This window comes from Podarcis cretensis, assembly GCF_951804945.1.
Source record: "Podarcis cretensis genome assembly, chromosome: 6".
Taxonomy (NCBI): Eukaryota; Metazoa; Chordata; class Lepidosauria; order Squamata; family Lacertidae; genus Podarcis; species Podarcis cretensis.
Window position 1 is genome coordinate 2,686,675 of NC_137175.1, and position 19,324 is coordinate 2,705,998.

General features: G+C 47.9%; 1 protein-coding gene across 4 annotated transcripts in view; it reads right to left on the reverse strand.

The window, feature by feature from the left end:
- The window catches only part of EFCAB8 (EF-hand calcium binding domain 8), a 67,708-nt gene that overhangs the window by 16,707 nt on the left and 31,677 nt on the right, over positions 1–19,324 (reverse strand). For 3 of the 4 annotated variants that reach the window (XR_013839624.1, XM_079978904.1, XM_079978906.1), the window contains exons 12-21: positions 17,663–17,730; positions 15,909–16,057; positions 14,099–14,236; positions 13,211–13,306; positions 10,458–10,685; positions 6,974–7,044; positions 4,917–5,124; positions 3,075–3,236; positions 2,305–2,413; positions 1,086–1,219 (exon numbers count right to left, since the gene is read on the reverse strand). Coding sequence is in view for 3 of the 4 variants with exons in the window: in XM_079978904.1 (XP_079835030.1) it covers positions 1,086–1,219; positions 2,305–2,413; positions 3,075–3,236; positions 4,917–5,124; positions 6,974–7,044; positions 10,458–10,685; positions 13,211–13,306; positions 14,099–14,236; positions 15,909–16,057; positions 17,663–17,730 (1,363 nt within the window). In the remaining variant the exon portion in view is untranslated. Of the gene's footprint in view, positions 1–1,085; positions 1,224–2,304; positions 2,414–3,074; positions 3,237–4,916; positions 5,125–6,973; positions 7,045–10,457; positions 10,686–13,210; positions 13,307–14,098; positions 14,237–15,908; positions 16,058–17,662; positions 17,731–19,324 lie in introns of all 4 variants that reach the window. The other variant, XM_079978905.1, reaches the window with a different exon arrangement.

Below are 19,324 nucleotides of genomic sequence, written 5' to 3' on the forward strand. Positions count from 1 at the left end.
GGAACCCATTGCAACTCTGCGATTCCATGTGACAGTGTCGTACAATGGCGGCAGCCAATGAGAACCGTAAGTGTGGAGCTCATTCCTGCACCGTGCGAAATATTCACACCGTTATTGGACACGGCAGGCGTCAATATGGATGACACCTGAAGCAACAAAAGCAATTGCATCTTATCATCATTGCCCAGTGCTTAAATCTGCTTCCAGTTTGACAGCTCTATTGCTGCCCTCGTTGTAAACCTTCCCTTCCTTGATCTCGCCATACATCTCAGTCTCAAATTTATGTGGCTTTTCGGCAAAAACCATTATTATTATTATTATTATTATTATTATTATTATTATTATTATTAATACCCCACCCCTCTGGCTGGGCTTCCAACAAAATATTAAAATACCGTAATGCATCAAACATTAAAAGCTTCCCTAAGCAGGGCTGCCTTCAGATGTCTTCTAAAAGTCTGGTAGTTGTTTATCTCTTTGACATCTGGTGGGAGGGCGTTCCACAGGGCGGGTGCCACCACCAAGAAGGCCCCCTGCCTGGTTTGGATTTGATATCCTGCCTTTCACTCCCTTTAAGGAGTCTCAAAGCGGCTAACATTCTCCTTTCCCTTCCTCCCCCACAACAAACACTCTGTGAGGTGAGTGGGGCTGAGAGATTTCAAAGAAGTGTGACTGGCCCAACATCACCCAGCAGCTGCATGTGGAGGAGCGGAGACGCGAACCTGGTTCCCCAGATTACGAGTCTATCGCTCTTAACCACTACACCACACTACACCGCCAGAAGGCCCTTGGCGCTGGACCTCAGTGTCAGGTTGGAACGATGGGGATGGAGACGCTCCTTCAGGTTACGAACACTCCATTCAGAGTGAAAAGAAGCATTTAGCGGATGAAGGGGCAAGGTGGAAGACTGTGATGCACTCTGGGGAAATGGCAATCCCACGTTGATAGAAAAATTTATTTCCTTGGGTAAAGAAACGAGCGCAGAAATGAGCGCTATTAAAAATTGGAGTTTGCGCAGGGCTGCTCTTGGCCGAACCCAGACCCCATGCTACTGTACCCATGGCAGAGGAACCAGCGGCACTAACCTTCTCTACACCAACCCGGCTGGCAATGACTTCCTCCTGCCATGTAGGGGTCTCGGCCTTCGGTGAGCCAGTCTCAGGGGCTGCGTGAGCATGAGAACCAGCAGCAGTCTTGTCGCTTCCTTCGGGTTCCCAGGCTGCCTGCAAAGTCGAGAGAAACATCATCAGACTTTTTCTAAGAAGGTCCGCTAGTGCTCTGGCCTGGCTGCTTGTGAAGACATCTCAAATCCGCAGCATGTGCCTCACCAGGGACCATTGGTGCAGATTTTATAGATTCCACCACATACAGGGTTAACCCTGTTGCACCCTGCCGAGATCATAAAAGTGATACTGGGCTGTTATTAATTTTATTAATTTATTTGCCTTGCATTGCGTTTCTCTCCTTCCTTTGGTGTTCTTAAGCAGAGGTTGAATGGCCATCTGTCAGAGACACTTTAGCTGAGATTCCTAAATGACCCGTGGGGGTCCCTTCGAATGCTACAATTCTATGATTCCATGAAATTAGAATTCTTCAATGGAAATCTAGCCATGGGAAGAGCAATTAATCAGCTGAAAATAAAAAGGCAGACGAGAGGAAGGAATCTTGAGGTTAAAAAAACCCACTGACAGCAAAACCAAAAAACAGCTGCAGACTCACACACACTCGTGCTTAAGATCTTTAAGGACCAATAGTAAATACAGTGGATGCTTTGGTTGCGAACGTGATCCATGAGGGATGCATGTTCGCAACCCGCAGCGTTCGCCCCCGCGTCTGCTCATCTGTGCATGCGCGGGTTGCGATTTGGCGCTTCTGCGCATGCGCAAAGCACGATTTAGTGCTTCTGCGCATGCACGACTGCTGAAACCCGGAAGTAACCCATTCCAGTACTTCCGGGTTTCGGCAGTCCACAACCCGAAAAAATGCAACCTGAAGCGGCTGTAACCCAAGGTATGACTGTATACAAGAAGCCAGAGGTGGAGAAGACAATTGGGGGTTGCACAATGCACATAGGTCTGGCTCCAGGCCAAGATAGGAAACGCACTGAGAAGGGAAGGGTGTCTAAGAGAGAAAGACCTGCCTGGGTTCCCTGTCTTCAGGCACAAGCCGGCAGCATAATGCACCATGTGCTCACCAACACTTTGCACATTAGCCGAGCAGAGAAAAGCAGGACAGCCCACTCCCCTTGCCCCCCCCCCACATCAGCCCCAAGGAGGTTCCCCCCCCCCCAAAAAAAAAACAAACCTACCTGGGGCTTCATAATGTGGCTTCCGGGAACGGATGTAGCTGGGCGCATGATGCGGTTTCCGGGCATGGCTGAAGCCGGGCGCCTCTGGGGGATAGGAGATGTCACCTGGTGCGACAAAAGAAGAACGGCAGACGAAATTAAAGGACTACGCAGAATTAGATTAAATGACAGGAAGGATTCAAAACCTGTGGGACCAGAGATTCACAGAAGAAATTTACGAATTATTTGAAGAGCAACTGTAATCAACAAATTGCGCTGGTAGGACTACATGAAGTTCTGTAAGGAGGAATATATGAAATATTGCAAAGAAGAGAAAGAAGAGAGATATTAGTTATGAGATTTAAATGTAATAGTGAAAGTAAGAAATGTAAATTAAGTGGAAAAGATTGGAAAATTTTCAGATGTGATTGATGGAAGTCAAAAAAATTGTACAGTGGTACCTCGGGATGCGAATGGGATCCGTTCCATTGCCCCATTCGCATCCTGAAGCAAACGTAAGACGCAACTGTGCCTCTGCACGTGCGTGGGTCACGTTTCGCCGCTTCCGCACATGCGCGTGACACCATTTTGAGTGTCTGCGCATGCGCGAGCGGCAAAACACGGAAGTAATGCACTCCGTGACTTCCAGGTCGCCGCGGAGCATAACTTGAAAATATTTAAGCCGAAGCGTATTCATCCTGAGGTATGACAGTATAAGATATAACAGTATGTTTAATAATTGCTGAAAATGATATGTTTAAAAACATATATATATGAGAGATGTCACCTGGTGAGTCTTCGCACTGGCTGGCCGCTGAGGGATGGCAGTTTTGAAGGCGGTGGCCTTTCTTGAGCAGGCAAAGCACTTCTTCATCGCCTGCCGATGGTTACAACCTGTCTTCTTGGGGCTCTTGTTCAGCAAGGGGATGTCTGGGTCCGAGGAGAACTCCTGGAAAAGGGGACGCCATTTTCACTTCAGCGCAAACAGGTGCAACGCTCACCCCACCACCCTCACCCCCAAATATTGATGGGTGGGAGCAGGCCAGGCCAGCTGTTCTCCCTTGGAAAAGGCGGGCTTGAGCTCCCCTTGGCTTCATCCCGGCAAAGGGATGTGGTGTTTCTTCCCACCATCAGGAAAGCCCACTTTGGGTCAACAGGTGGACTTTTAAACGGTTGGTGTGAGAGAGCATCTTGCCAGATGCATCCCCACGACATAGGAGAAAAAATTTCGTTTTGGAAGGGGGCCTTGAAGATTTCCAATGGCAGAAAGATTATAAATCCAAATGCAATAGTAGAAGCAATTGTACGGATTTTGTTACTTTTTTGTCACTATTAAATCATCTCTATTTACACATTAAAAACTACACATAATCACACACATTGTTCTGTTACGAAAGAAAAAGAATGTACACAAGGAGAAAATAGAAAAGAAAAACAAGAAAAACAAGAAAAAAGATGGGGGAAAATAGAAAGTTTAACTAAAAATCTTATCAATGGCATACAGGTATTTAGGAATTACAAACCATCATCGACATTCTTTTAAACATATAAATCTAATAAGAATTCCTTTTATCTTCACCTTATCGATTTCTCCTCGTTACCCTTACTCTCTTATCTGTGCCTATTCTCTGATTTATTTAATAACTTCCTTCTACGCGGTTCCTAAGTTCTCATCTCTTAGATTTTCTGTGTCCTTTCCTGTTCTGCGGGAACCTTTTCTCTTATCTCTTTGGAATTTAGTCTATGCTCAACCAAGAGCAATCATTGGAAACATACGACATCATGTAATTTTAAAAAACATCCCATTCTTTTAAAATTTTATTTCTCGAAGTTCTTATTGATTCTGTTAGTTTCGCTAGTTCAAGATATTCGCATAGTTTAGATGCCATTCTTCTCTTCCAATATTTTGCTACAAGAATCCTGGCGGCCGTAATGGCATAAAGAAAAACTCTTTTATTAACCTTTGGGATGTTTGTTGTAAAAATACCCAATAAAAATAATTCTGGTGTTTTTGTAAGTGTGTATTTTAACATTTTCTTCAATTCATCATATATCATGTCCCAAAAAGCTTTAATTTTGGGACATGTCCACCACATGTGGGAAAAGTTTCCGTTTTCATGCTGATACCTCCAACACTTGCTGCTGTTTTTGTTTGTTTGTTTGTTTGTTTGTTAATCTTTGCCAATTTTGATGGAGTCAAATACCACCTGTATACCATCTTCATAAAGTTTCCTTTAATCAGGTAGCATCTCAGGTCCCATGGGAATGAGAGACCAGGGCACCTCAGGAGTTATTCTGAGCCCAGGGATTGGTCTTCAGCACCAGAAATGAAATGAGCTCAGGTGGAATAAACCATTTTGTTATTACTAAACAACTGGGAGTCGGACACTCTTGCTGATCTCCGGCAAACCTGCCACCCAGAGATCTACCTTCTTCTGCCCACCCCTCAAATCTGTCTCGTGGGGCATTTTCCCTGAGCAAAACTGCACAGCAGCCGGCAGTGGCAGATGGAAAAGGCTACTGGAAAAGGAGGGGGAGGTTTCACTTCTCCACAGCCCCAGGGAAATGCCAACCGCCTTGGGAATTTACAAAAGAGAGTCTTTGTGGCGTATGGGACTTTGATCGTTACCCTTTGGGGAGCAAGGATCAAGGGGCTCTCAGATGCGTTGAATCGGCAGAACGCCTGTCCAGAGTGGACGCTCCACAGGACGATGTCTCCGTTGCAGGATGCGGTCGCCAAAAGATTCTTGCCGTAGCTGTCCATGCACGAGATGTCATCGGAGTGGTACGACTTCCAGTGCTTGCACTCAATCACTTTCTCGTCTTCCTTGTTGTCTCTGGTTAGGAGAAATTAAGTAGCCCCATTGTAGCTGTCCAGGGAGAGGAGAGGGGCAGGAGACAGAATCCTCCCCTTACATCACAGAAAAGGGGGGAAGCCAATAATAATAATAATAATAATAATAATAATAATAATAATAATAATAATAATAATATATTATTTATACCCCAGCCACTCTGGGCGGCCTCCAACAGAATATCAAAACACAATAACCTATTAAACATTAAAAGCTTCCCTAAACAGGGCTGCCTTCAGATGTCTTCTAAAAGCCTGGTAGTTGTTGTTCTCTTTGACATCTGGTGGGAGGGTGTTCCACAGGGCAGGTGCCACCACCGAGAAGGGCCTCTGCCTGGTTCCCTGTAACTTGGCGTCTCGCAGTGAGGGAACCGCCAGAAGGCTCTCAGCGCTGGACCTTAGTGTCCGGGCAGAATGATGGGGGTGGAGACGCTCCTTCAGATATACTGGACCGAGGCCGTTTAGGGCTTTCAAGGTCAGCACCAACACTTTGAATTGTGCTCGGAAACGTACTGGGAGCCAATGTAGGTCTTTCAAAACCGGTGTTATGTGGTCTCAACAGCCACTCCCAGTCATCTGTCTAGCTGCCGCATTCTGGATTAGTTGTAGTTTCCGAGTCACCTTCAAAGGTAGCCCCACGTAGAGCAAATTGCAGTAGTCCAAGCGGGAGATAACCAGAGCATGCACCACTCTGGCCAGACAGTCTGCGGGCAAGGAGGGTCTCAGCCTGCGTACCAGATGGAGCTGGTAAACAGCTGCCCTGGACACAGAATTGACCTGCGTGCCTCCATGGTCAGCTGTGAGTCCAAAATGACTCCCAGGCTGCGCACCTGGTCCTTCAGGGGCACAGTTAACCCATATTCACTCTTTGTTAAGATCTTAGAGCAGCCCCATGTGCATAATGGGGGAACTGTTATCATCCCTGCAAACGGAACAAAAACAGACAGGGCAAGTACGAACAGACTTTCACCTGCATGCCATTCTTCCAATCAAAATCCCACCCCCGCCCCCAAAGCTGCTATTGACTTCAGAGGGGAAGAAAGGTATACCAGCAAACGTCTCCTTTCTCTTACTGGAGGGTTTTATGCAAATGTTAATTTATACTGTATTTTTGGCTCCATAAAACACACTTTTTTCCTCCTAAAAAGTAAGGGGAAATGTCTGTGCGCCTTATGGAGCGAATGCGTGGTCCCTGGAGCCGAATTGCCCAAGGGCAAAAAGCAGATCGTGCTTTTTTTTTTTTTTTTTTTAGAAGGAAGGAAGTGGGTGTTGAAACAAAGCTGCTGAGCAGCTGATCGGCAAGCGATCGAGAGGGAGATAAGGGACTCTAGAGATAAAAGAGGCTGCCTAGGAGGGGAGAGGTAAAAGTACATGGATCTTCGGGATTTTTGCATTGTGTCACACCAAATTCACCATCAGATCACATAGCATGCCCATGGCTACAGCCTGCACCAAAAAAAAAATCACGCACCCACTGTTGTGTGGGGCCGCAATGGCCCAAAAATGTGATTACAAAGCACGGATCCACATGGATCCCCGGGATTTTTGCATTGGGCTACCCCAAACTCACCGTCAAATCACATGTCTGTGGCCACAGCATGAACCACAAAAATCATACACCCACTGTTTCATTCAGAATATATTTTTTTCTTGTCTTCCTCCTCTAAAAACTAGGTGCGTCTTATGGTCAGGTGCATCTTTTGGAGTGAAAAATACGGTGTTGCCCGAGTCTTTAAGTGTCTAGCAATGGCGTGGCCTTGAAGTGGAGAACATTGGAAGCCCCCCATCCCACCCCAGATCTCCCCCCCCCCCAGCACTTGGTCTCTACTTACAGGTACCAGGTCACTCTCTTGCTCCACCCAGCCACGAAAATCTTCTGGTTCATGTACATGACGCAGCCGATCTATTGGGGAGACACAAAAGCAAAAGGGCAGAAAGCTGGTTATGCAGACAAACAAGGCGCACACAAAAGCCTGAGTTGATGCGTTTGGGAGTGAGAATGAGGCTGAGCAGATGAGAGACAGTGTCACGCCTGATTTCTGCTGAGATTTCCAAGGCTTTGGCTATGGGAGAAGCCAGTGCCTTTTGGGGTGTTATTGCATCAACAGTGTGGGTTGTATACATGTGCAAAAAAATAATCTCTCAAAGGACCTGTTGATGGCATTTTACCATTGTATTGTGGAGAGTGTATTAACTTGTGGTCTATGTGTGTGGTTTGGGAGCTGCACGGTCAGGGGGAAAACAACGCTGTCCAGGGTTGTAAAGACTGCGGAGAGAATAATTAGGTGCAGTCTTCCCACCTTGGATCAAATCTATGCTTCCAGGTGTCATAAGAAAGCTGCAGAGATAGTGCACACCCCAGAAATGATCTCTTTCAGCTTCTGCCTTCTGGAAGATGGTAAACATAAAGGGACCCCTGACCATTAGGTCCAGTCATGACCGACTCTGGGGTTGCGCCGCTCATCTCGCTTTATTGGCCGAGGGAGCCGGCATATAGCTTCCGGGTCATGTGACCAGCATGACTAAGCCACTTCTGGCGAACCAGAGCAGCGCACGGAAACGCCGTTTACCTTCCTGCCGGAGAGGTACCTGTTTATCTACTTGCACTTTGACGTTCTTTCAAACTGCTAGGTTGGCAGGAGCAGGGACCGAACAACGGGAGCTCACCCCGTCACGTGGATTCGAACCGCCAACCTTCTGATGAGCAAGTCCTATGCCCTGTGGTTTAACCCACAGCGCCACCCACGTCCCCTGGAAGAAGGTCCAGGGTTATAAAGACCAGGACTAGCCGTCTGAGAAACAGCTTCTACCCAAATGCGATTTTGGTTTTAAACACAGTGTAAGGAGTCTCTATGGGAGTACATTGTATTTAAAAATGGGGTATCAGAGTTTTTAGGGAGCTAACCAGGCTGGGATAGCTGGGATAGCAGGCTTGTTGGTTTTTGAATGTCTTATGTAGATTTTTCAATTTCGTTGTTCTGTATGGGACAATGACAATAAAGATTATTGTATCGTATCGTATCCTAGATCTTAAAGACACTACAGTCTCCCTTGTCCCTCATTCTGGGGAAAGCGCCGGGAACCCCTGGAATCTCGCACCGCCCAGAGATTGGGGTGGCACGCGAGAGAATTGCGGTGCAGTTAAGAGCAGGAATTCCTGAAGTGTGGCAAGGGAAATTGATGGACTATGCGGGACTGGCGAAATTGACATACAAACTACGAGACAAGGACAACTGTGGCTTTGAAGAAGAATGGAAACTTTTTATAAATTCCTTTAAAAAAACCCAAAATGAACAAGACTCCCTGGCAGGTTTTGAATAAACAAACACAAATTTATTATTGTTAACATGATAGATAATTTAAGGATTTTTACAATTCTATAATATGCAGAGAATAATATGTGTTGAAAAACCGGAGATGATATGTTTTTGATAATTTGTTATGTTGAAATTTTTAATAAAAACTACCAATGTCAGCTGCAGTTCTGGGTGTCTCGCTCTGGATAAAGCGCCTTGCCCAACCCTTTCCTCCCTGCCAGGTCTGACCCAGGAGCAGAACCGGGGGTGCCAATGCTGAGAGGGCAGGGCAGCTCCTGCCACGCAGATCAGCTCAGCCATTGCCCAGAATACTGCGGGGCATGGACTGGGCAGCGACATGTAAACGCAGCAGATTCATAGAATCACAAAAGTGTAGAGTTTGAAGGGATTCGTGAAAAGGTTTCCCAGTATCCCCAGAGCACTTGGGAGGGAGTTGTGGCCGAGGCTTAGGGCCCTCGTATTTACAGGACCGCCTCTCCTGGTCTGCCCTGCAGAGGACCTTAAGGTCCATGAATAACCATAGTTTAGAGGTCCCGGGCCCTAAGGAAGTCAGACTATCCTCCACCAGGTCCAGGGCCTTCTCAGTGATGGCTCCGACCTGGTGGAATGCTCTGTCCCATGACACCAGGGCTCTTCAGGATTTAACCTCCTTCCGTCGGGCCTGTAAGACAGAGCTATTCTGCCTGGCCTTTAATTTGAATTCAGCCTGATCTTTTATTTCCCTTCCCTTCTCTCCCTCTCCCCTTTTTATGAAGATCACCCGCTCTGAGACCCCACAGCTAATTCTCCCCTGGCCTCCTCACTGGCCCAAGTAGGACCAATTCAGCCAGCTAGCCCTGGGGAATTATCTAACTGATTTTTTAATTTTATTGTTATTCATGTTTTTTATACTGCTTTTACAAGGAAGTGTTTTAAATTTGTGGTTAGCCGCCCTGAGCCCAGTTTTTGAACCGGGAAGGGCAGGGTATAAATAAAAAATTATTATTATTATTATTATTATTATTATTATTATTATTCCGAGGTGGCCAGTCACTGCAAAGGTATCTCTGGCTGAGAAGGGTTATCCAACCAGAATTGATGAGAAGATGGCACCTGCCAGCAGCGAAAAGACTTTTGGATTGATTCGGCAGAAACACCAGCGTGTGAGAAAATGTTGCAACGGACAGAGGGGAATCATACACATCAAATCCACACAGAAACGCATCATTTTACTTCAACTCACTTGTGGGAACAATTCAGAGGCCATGAAAGAAGGAAGGTTAACAACAGAAAGATTTAAAGGAACTATTAGAAATGACTATCAAGAGCAGTAGAGATATGAGATGATCAGAGCCCCCCCGAACTTGAAGCATGGGAAGTCCCAATAAAAAAATTCATAATTCGGCAGAATACCGTATTTTTCGCCCTATAGGACGCAGTTTTTCCCCTCCAAAAATGAAGGGGAAATGTGTGTGCGTCCTATGGGACGAATGCAGGCTTTCGCTAAAGCCTGGAGAGCAAGAGGGGTCGGTGCGCACCGACCCCTCTCGCTCTCCAGGCTTCGTGCACCTCTCTGCAAGCAGCGGGAGCCTGGCGCTGGGAGAGTTGCCTGCATGCTGAAGCCTGGGGGCGCTGAGCTCAGCACATCCAGGCTTCGCGCACCTCTCCGCAAGCAGTGGGAGCCCGGCGCTGGGCTCCCATGGTTTGCAGAGAGCTGCCTGTTCTGGGGGCTGGGGTCGGGGGAAGCTCGGGCTTCCCCCGCCCCAGCCCCGCGCCTGGGGGGGAAATAATTTTTTTCCTTTACTTCCCGCCAAAAAAACTAGGTGCACCTTATGGGACGGTGCGTCCTATAGGACGAAAAATACGGTATTTGGATTATTTGATATGTATGGATATAATCTGGAATATTTAATGCGATTGGATTGGATTGTTAAAATGGAAAACTTAATAAAAATGATTTTTTTTAAAAAAAGAGAGAAGGGTTATCCAACCAGATTCTCATTTCGCCCCCTGCGCTGACCTCAGCCTTGTCGTCAAAAGGCAGCTCTATCAGGCAGGCGCCATTGTTGAAGTTCCAAAGTTTGATGGTCCCGTTTTTCAGGGCTGTGATCAGCCGCCTCTCAGGGGTATCAAAGGTCATTGCTGTGATTTCCACCGGCTGCCCTGACGAGGTGGAAAACTCCATCACTTTCTGACCGGTCATGATATCCCAAACGGTGATGACGCCACTGTAGCAGCCGCTGACCACCTATGGGAGAAACCAGAGGGGATGGTTAACTCGAGAAGGTCGGTCAGATTCACAAGGTGCATTCGCACATGCACTCTCCGTTCGTTGAGAGTTCTTGCAACCAGAAAAAAGGATTAACAACAAGCAAGGCCATCCTCTTCAGGCACGAACACGTTGGCAGGCCAGCCTTCAGAAATGTACGACACGGCAATGTTTTGTTGCTCTTCCCAACTCTAAAACAAGAAAAGCAGCAGGATACGAGATAAATGCAATCATCCAGAAAAACTTAAAAAGAGCAGCAGGGGACAATCAAAATGAAACCATTGCAATTTGAAAAGTCGCAAAGCTGTTTCAAGCCTAGGGGAGCAAGCATTGTTCTCCTGAATAATAATAATAATAATAATAATAATAATAATAATAATAATAATAATATATTATTTCTACCCCACCCATCTGGCTGGGTTTCCCCAGCCACTCTGGGCAGTTTCTAACAAAAGATCAAAAATACATTAAAACATCAGTCATTAAAAATTTCCCTAAACAGGGCTGCCTTCAGATATCTTCTAAATGAAGAAGAAGAAGAAGAATTTGGATTTGATATTCCGCTTTATCACTACCTTCAGGAGTCTCAAAGCAGCTAACATTCTCCTTTCCCTTCCTCCCCCACAACAAACACTCTGGGAGGTGAGTGGGGCTGAGAGACTTCAGAGAAGTGTGACTGGCCCAAGGTTACCCAGCAGCTGCATGCGGAGACGCGAACCCGGTTCCCCAGATTACAAGACTAACGCTCTTAACCACTACACCACACTGGCTCTGAATAGTAGAGAGGTTGCCTGACTTCTCAGGGAAGTGTATTCCACAAGCAGGGAACCGCCGCTGAGAAGATGCTCTCTCTATCCTTATGCAGCTCTTAAACTGCAGCTAGGTTCATACAGAGAGAAACTGCAAGGGAAACTCCACACCTTCCTCTTGTCTCACTGCTTTTCCCCGGGGGAAACTGCTCTTTAGCGCTCAGTCGGAGCAAACAGCAAGTCAGGTTTTTCCCGGATTGCCATTTGTTCCGATCTATCACTAGAGAGCAGGTTTTCCCTTGGAAATGAGCAGGGCAAGAGGAAAACCACTCTGACTTGTACCTAGACAGCGCTGGCAGAGCAGGAAATTACTTGGACCCGTGTTTTCTAGGCACGGGACAAGCCCTAAATCAGGTACCCTGTCCCAAGCCATTGAGGGCCTCCAAGTCAAATGAAGTTACTTTTTTCTTCGCTTATCTTTAGCTGGAAGGGTGGTCCCCTTCATAGGCGCCAACTCTATAGGGCTGAGGTGTCTTCAGCCCCCCCCCTCCCCAAGTCTGTTGGGACGGGGCAGCCAGGACTGTCCAGAGCGTCCCAGGGGTGTTTCACCACGGGGGCCCCGCAAGGTTGTCTGGAGTGGTGGCGAAAGAACGGCCATCCCTTCCTGGCCCTGCTGCTGTGTTGTCTCCCAATGGGTCGCTGCCTCTACCACACCTCCCAGTCCTGTGGGAATGATCGCTGGGTTGTCGAGCACACTCCCGCCCGCAGACAGCCTCAGCTGTCTGCACGCGAGACCTTGGGGTGTGGAGCACACTCTCCCTCCCAGATAAGGCCACAGGTGTCTGAACATCTTGCCCTCTGTCTAACCTTTTGCGGTGTCAGTAGTCTGCCGTGCTCTGTCTGTGACCTTTGTCTCCTTCGTCATACATTGTGCAAGGGGGGAAATGACGCGGTGGAAACAGGTGCCAAAATAACTTTGTACCACCCCACGATCTCGGGATTGGAAGATGTGTAAAGGTCACAGTCCAAAATGTATCTAACTGGTTTTGCATATTGTGCCAATAAAAGGAGCCTCTGCAGAGCTAGCCGGCAGCTTGCTTGCAGCTCGCCTGTGCACAGCTCACCTGCATTACCGACTCCTGCCTCATGTCCTTCACTTCACAGTCCAGCCTCCAGGGTGGGGTGAGAAGGGACTATGGGTCCGGCCATGCCTCGGCCCCCTCCGCCGAGCTCACTTCCCCTGCAGGGCCACCTGCGGCGAGGTCAGCGAGCTTTGGAGCCAAGCGCAACACCATGCCACATGGCTGGGCTCTGGGCTCAGCCTCCTCCTGATGCAACAGAAACGCCGCGTGTGCAATACGTGTGACATCACACATATGCGCCGGGGGCCACCAATGTTGGGCACAACTTGGCGTCTCTGGTTCCCATCCAGCACTCCTTTAAATATATGAAAACTTTGAAAATGCCCCTTTATTCTCCCTTTCCTCTCTGCCACCATTCCTGCTGAGAACGTACCAAGCTGCCTCAGAGCAGCTCACATCATTGGTCCACCTAGATCAGGCATCCTCAAACTCGGCCCTCTAGATGTTTTGGGACTACAATTCCCATCATCCCTGACCACTGGTCCTGTTAGCTAGGGATGATGGAAGTTGTAGTCCCAAAACATCTGGAGGGCCAAGTTTGGGGATGCCTGACCTAGATGGTCCACACTTTTTTCTCCCAGTTAAACATTCCCAGGTGCTTCCCAGTATTCACCTGCTTAAAGTTCTTGTTGTAGAGTGCACAGCACACCGGCTGGTCCTGGGTCTTGGCATCCAAGTCGACATACTCCACGCCGTAGAAAAAGCCAAGCTGTAGCAAAACGACACAGGAGATTTTCCCAGAGGAGCCAAGCCTGGGCTGAGGCACCTCAGAGCAGCTCTCTGACAGGAGAAATTGCCTAGAGATGACCTTTCGCCATTTGATGCCTACAAGCCCCACCTGCCGCCTGAACAATGGGCGCTGCAAGCAACAGACAGGCTGCAGAAACCCCAAAATTCATTCTTCTTTCAGTGAAAGAATGGCAAATTAAATTTTGTGAATATATATACATCTGGCAAGACTCACAGCATTCATAAGGGGACAATCACATCAAAAATCATTAAAAGAAGGGGGAAGTGCTAAAGAGTATATGAAAAAACATTGTTCTGGGGTAAGTATATCGGTATGTAATGAATGAAGCTTTGCAGGGTTAAAGAAAAGTAAAAATGGTGTAAAAAGTATAAAGATAGAAGTAATCTACATTAGACACAACAATTTAGAAAGAGTAAAAATTTTGAGGTCTTAGAACAAAGGAAGGAAGTCATTATGTGTATATGTACGTAATGATTAGAATGATAATATGGTTTTATTTGTTGATGTGTGTTTTTGTTTTTTGCTTTTTGCTTTTCTTGTTTGTACTGCTCTATTTTGGAGTCAATGTTTGTAATTTTTGTTGTAATTTTGCATTGAAAAGAAAAAAGAAAAGAAACCCCAAAATTCAAAATTATGCTAATAAACACAGTTCGCAAACTATGAGGCGGCAGCAGCAGCAGCAGCCCAAGTCGAGAGAGAAGTGATTTCTCGCCTTCTGATCCCACGGTCCTTCGCCGGCCCCCTCCTCACCGTGTAAGTGGCGCAAATGATGTAATTGCAGGGCCGGTGGTAGTAGGTGGCGGAGATGGGGTAGTTGCCCAGGGGGACGTTCCTGCCGTGGATCGACTGCAGGCAGAAGTGATCCAGCAGATCCCAGACGCGGATGTTCTGAGAGAGAGAGAGGAGAGGGGAAGGCAGAGGGCCTGAAGGAGCTGGAGCAGGGAGTCAATATAAACTCTTTATATCATACAGAACACTGAACCATATGAAATACAGCGGTGCCTCGCAAGACGAAAAGAATCCGTTCCGCAATTCTCTTCGTCTAGCGGTTTTTTCGTCTTGCAAAGCAAGCCCATTGACGGCTTAGCGGATTAGCGCTATTAGCAGCTTAGCGGCTTTTAGCGGCTTTTAGCGGCTTAGCGGATCAGCTGATAAGCGGCTTAGCTGCTTAGAAAAAGGGGGGGGAGGGGGAAAAAGCCCGCAGGAACTCGCACGGCATTTTCGTCTTGCGAAGCAAGCCCATAGGGAAATTTGTTTTGCGAAGCGCCTGCAAAACGGAAAACCCTTTTGTTTAGCGGGTTTTCCGTCTTGCGAGGCGTTCGTCTTGCGGGGCACCACTGTATGCACTGTCTGCACAACCAAAAAAACAGAAACCTTCTAAATCTCTGAAAGTCACAAAATATGCACTCTAATGCATAGAATGTTTTCAAGAGAATCCATCAAGAGCGCATATTCCCACTCCGCGCTCCGAAGGCTTGCGGATAGCAGCCTGCAGCCTGAAGTCCGGGGAGCGCAGCACCAACTTCTGCTGCGCACCCTGGTCTTCAGGCAGCTATCCGCAAGCCTTTAGAGCCCGGCAGGAGTTCCCGCCAGGCTCAGAAGGCTTGTGGATAGCAGCAAGCTCCGGGAGCGAAGGCGAGGTTGTGCGCAACCTCACCTTCGCTCCAGGACCCGTTCTGGGGGCTGGGGTCAGGGGAAGCTCGGGCTTCCCCCGCCCCAGCCCCACGGCTGAAAATGAAGCCAAGACAGCGAGCAGGATCCATCCCGCTCACTGTCTTGGCTTCTGCCAAAGCCGCGCACAGCCTCTCCCGGCTGGAGAGGTTGTGTGCGGCTAAAGAGGAAGCCAAGACAGCCAGCGGGATGGATCCCGCTCGCTTTCTTGGCTTCTTTGCTCTTTGGGGCTGGGGGGGAATATTTTTTTTCCTTTATTTCCCCCCCCCTAAAAACTAGGTGCACCCTATGGTCCAGTGCGCCCTATGGAGCGAAAAATACGGTATATAAAGAGTTTATTCTGACATCACATTGTTGTACTTGGTCATTGCATTGCCTTTGGATATTACTGATATTTGTTCGCAACACAGGGCTTTAATTGTTTGGCAATCCCTGGTGGGCAGAGTTGCTCGGGTGCAGCTCAGAGGTTTCCCATAATGGGCAGTGGCGTAGCGTGGGTTGTCAGCACCCGGGGCAAGGCAAGTAATTTGCGCCCCCTAACCCGTGGATTCGCGCCCCCTAACCCTAACCCCCAGATGTTGCGCCCGGTGCGGCCGGGCCCCCCTGCACCCCCCACGCTACGCCACTGATAATGGGCCCCTGCTCGGCCACTGTGAGCATCAGAAGATCCTGGTTGCTGGATCAGGCCAAGGGCCCATCTTGTCCAGCATCCTGTTCTCACAGCGGCTCTTGGAACAGTCGAACTCTGCTCTAGGACGGGTTAAATTAATCTCCAGTTAAAAGCTCTAGGCCTCCGGCCCCACCCTTCCACTTCTCAGGGACGGACGGACAGGGATCCCCCACACTCCCACAGCAGCCCTTTCCCCGCCTCTCGCACCCAAACCCCTACTTTGTCTTTGGAGACGCTGACGATGGTGTTCCTCTGCCCGTTGATCATGATGTGGGTGACGGCCGTGGAGTGGCCCTTCATCTGCGTGATGGGGCTGCTGGTTACATAGGGGTTCCAGATGCGGATCAGGGGCTCGTACCCTCCCGTCACTGGCAAAAGAGAAAACGCATCTCAGGAGCTCCGGCGGAATCACTCCACTTTTGCCATTTCCTGTATACCTGAAGGAGCATCTCCACCCCCATCATCCAGCCCAGACACTGAGGTCCAGCTCTGAGGGCCTTCTGGCGGTTCCCTCACTGCAAGAAGCCAAGTTACAGGGAACCAGGCAGAGGGCCTTCTCGGTAGTGGCACCTGCCTGTGGAACGCCCTCCCACCAGATGTCAAAGAGAACAACAACTACCAGACTTTTAGAAGACATCTGAAGGCAGCTCTGTTTAGTGAAGCTTTTAATGTGTGACATTTTAATATATTTTTAATCTTTGTTGGAAGCCGCCCAGAGTGGCTGGGGAGGCCCAGCCAGATGGGCAGGGTATAAGGTATAAATTATTATTATCAGTAGTTTTTTTCTTAAAAAATTGTTTAGGGGTACTCTCATTTTCCTACTCATATTAAAATACTGAGCCTCAATGAGGCCAAACTTAGATTCACAAAATGTTTAGGGGTATGCGTACCCCCAGAATAAAAGCACTGATGATGATGATGATGATGATGATGATGATATTATTATTATTATTATTATTATTATTATTAGATGATGATGATGATGATGATGATTATATTTCATTTGCGGGACGCACTGACTGATCGATCTGCGGAACCGTCTGCATCACTTTTTTGGGGCAGCCATCGCAAAGCATAAGCTGATGACAATAGTGCAGAAGGATTGCAGCAGACAGATCAGAACAACGCAGGTCGCTCATCCCTTATTTAGGGCCTTCAAATTTAAAACAAACAGCTTGCATTAGGAACAGAAAGGAGCCAGGAGCCAGTTCAGCTGTTTCAAGGGCAGTGTTTTGCCTCTGCTCTCCATCATCTCAGACCTCCAGAGGGATGCTGAGACATTTGGAGAATAAATTTGCGGTTTTATATTTTGATTTTGTTCTGTGAAGCACCCTGAGAGCTCATAGGGTGGTGTATATAAATTCAATAAATAAAATAAAATAATAAACTAACTGGGTCACACCCCTCTTCCCGGTTATCCACCAGGGCAGCAAGGCTGTTTCGGTGCCTCGACTGGGTTAGAAATAAGACTCGACCGGATCTAAGTAAATCATTGCTGTTATGTACTGAGTTGAATAGGATCCAAAATGCAGCAGTCTGATTGGTCCTAGAACAATAGGCTCCAGAATGCAGCAGTCTGATTGGTCCTAGAACAATAGGATTCAGAATGCAGCAGTCTGATTGGTCCTAGAACCATGCAGCAGTCTGATTGGTCCGCAGGAGCCACCCAATCCAGCTCCAGGTGGAAGGGAATCCACAACCTGATTGGCCTACAGGTGAATCCCGGAATTAGCCAATCATGTGGGGCCCATTGTGTAAAGAATGTATATAAAGCAGACATTGTGGGGGAACTTCCATTCCTCCTCACCACTATGAGCTGAATAAAGAGCATGAAATCCGCTCTCAACTCCGAGTATATTTCAGTTGCCAACTGAGAATACCTGAAGGTGCCGTTCTCCCAGGCACCTGGTCCCCAAAGAGGATACCGGCTCCAGAAGGAGGCGGTTTTAAGGAGCCGTTTCTAGAGAACGTACCGAGGATGTTCATTTCCGAGGAATAGTCAAAGCAAAGGATGCCTTTCTTCAGAACAATCACCGCTGATCTGGGACAAATGGAAGAGGGGATGTGTTGATTAAGTATGCCAGTCTCTCTTATTTTTCTTTCAAAAATAATTGAATGGCTGGATTTCTGAAGAAACGGACCAGAAAGACATTCGCCTAAAGCATGGTGGGCTGCCGGACATTTTGCTAGAGACACCCGACCATGATCCAGGAAGGAGCAGAGGCGCAGAGCTCCACCTAGATTTCTGCAGCAAGTCTGCAGATTGCAAAGTGCACCACCGCACATCTGACTAAGAAACCTCTTGCCTAAGAAACCTCAAGGCAACGTGAGGCCCGTCCTGTGTCTAGAAACCAAGGGGCCAAGCGGTTTCCTCTTTGAAAACCCACTCTTTACTGCTGAATTGGAGCAAACATCCATCTGCGGGAAATCTGGCTGAAGTTTTTTCTGATTCAGCGGTAAAGATGAGGTTTTCCAAGGGGGAAGATGCAGGACGAGTGGGAGTCTGGATGAGCTCTAAACCTGCTATCCTTTAAATCAGTGTTTCTCCACCTGTGGGTCCCCAGATGTTGTTGGACTATAACTCCCATCATTCCTAGCCAACATGACAACATCTGGGGACCCACAGGTGGAGAACCGCTGCTTTGAATGCTTTCATTTCACACCATTCTACTATAAACTGAAAACAGAGATGTTGGGTGCACCCTTGTTAACTATGAAAATCCTTTTCATAAAAACATTTTGTTTAAAAAACCTAATTGTTGCTCCTAAAGAGAACAATGAAGTGCAACACCACCATCTGCTGTCCAGTTCTTGGAACTGCAACCTTGAACTTTTGGTGATCATAATTCCTGGCACTTGCAGGCTGTGAAATATATCATATGCACCTTGGAACAATCCTGTAAAGCAGAAGGCCACTGACATTATCCTCCCTTATTTCAAGCCAGGGAGGCAGCTGAGATGGAGCTCGCCTAAGACCGCTGAGTGTGTGGGAAAGGTGAGATTCAAACCAGGGAATTTAGGATTCAGAGCTGGCTTAAAGGTAAAGGTAAAGGGACCCCTGACCATTAGGTCAAGTTGTGACTGACTCTGGGGTTGCAGCGCTCATTTCACTTTATTGGCTGAGGGAGCCGGCATACAGCTTCCGGATCATGTGGCCAGCATGACTAAGCCGCTTCTGACGAACCAGAGCAGCGCACGGAAATGCCGTTCACCTTCCCGCCGGAGCGATACCTATTTATCTACTTGCACTTTGACGTGCTTTCGAACTGCTAGGTGGGCAGGAGCAGAGACTGAGCAACAGGAGCTCACCTCGTTGCAGAGATTTGAACCGCCAACCTTCTGATTGGCAAGCCCTATGCTCTGTGGTTGAACCCACAGTGCCGCCGCCACCAAACTCCCTAACCAAGTTCTTCCAAGTGAATCTTTTGCCCTGCTTTGCCCTTGTAAACCAGAAACAGGGCCGCTCAGGAGGCAGGGCGAGGAGGATGCCTCAGGCGGCAGGCTCTGGAGAGACAGCAGATCCCAAGGCCGATCTCTGTTCCCTGCAAGGTAGATCTTCAATCACTCCTTCTTCCCATTTTGTGCCCTGACAAGAAAGGCATTGCCTTCTTGCGGAACAGGCACCCTTGTCCTGA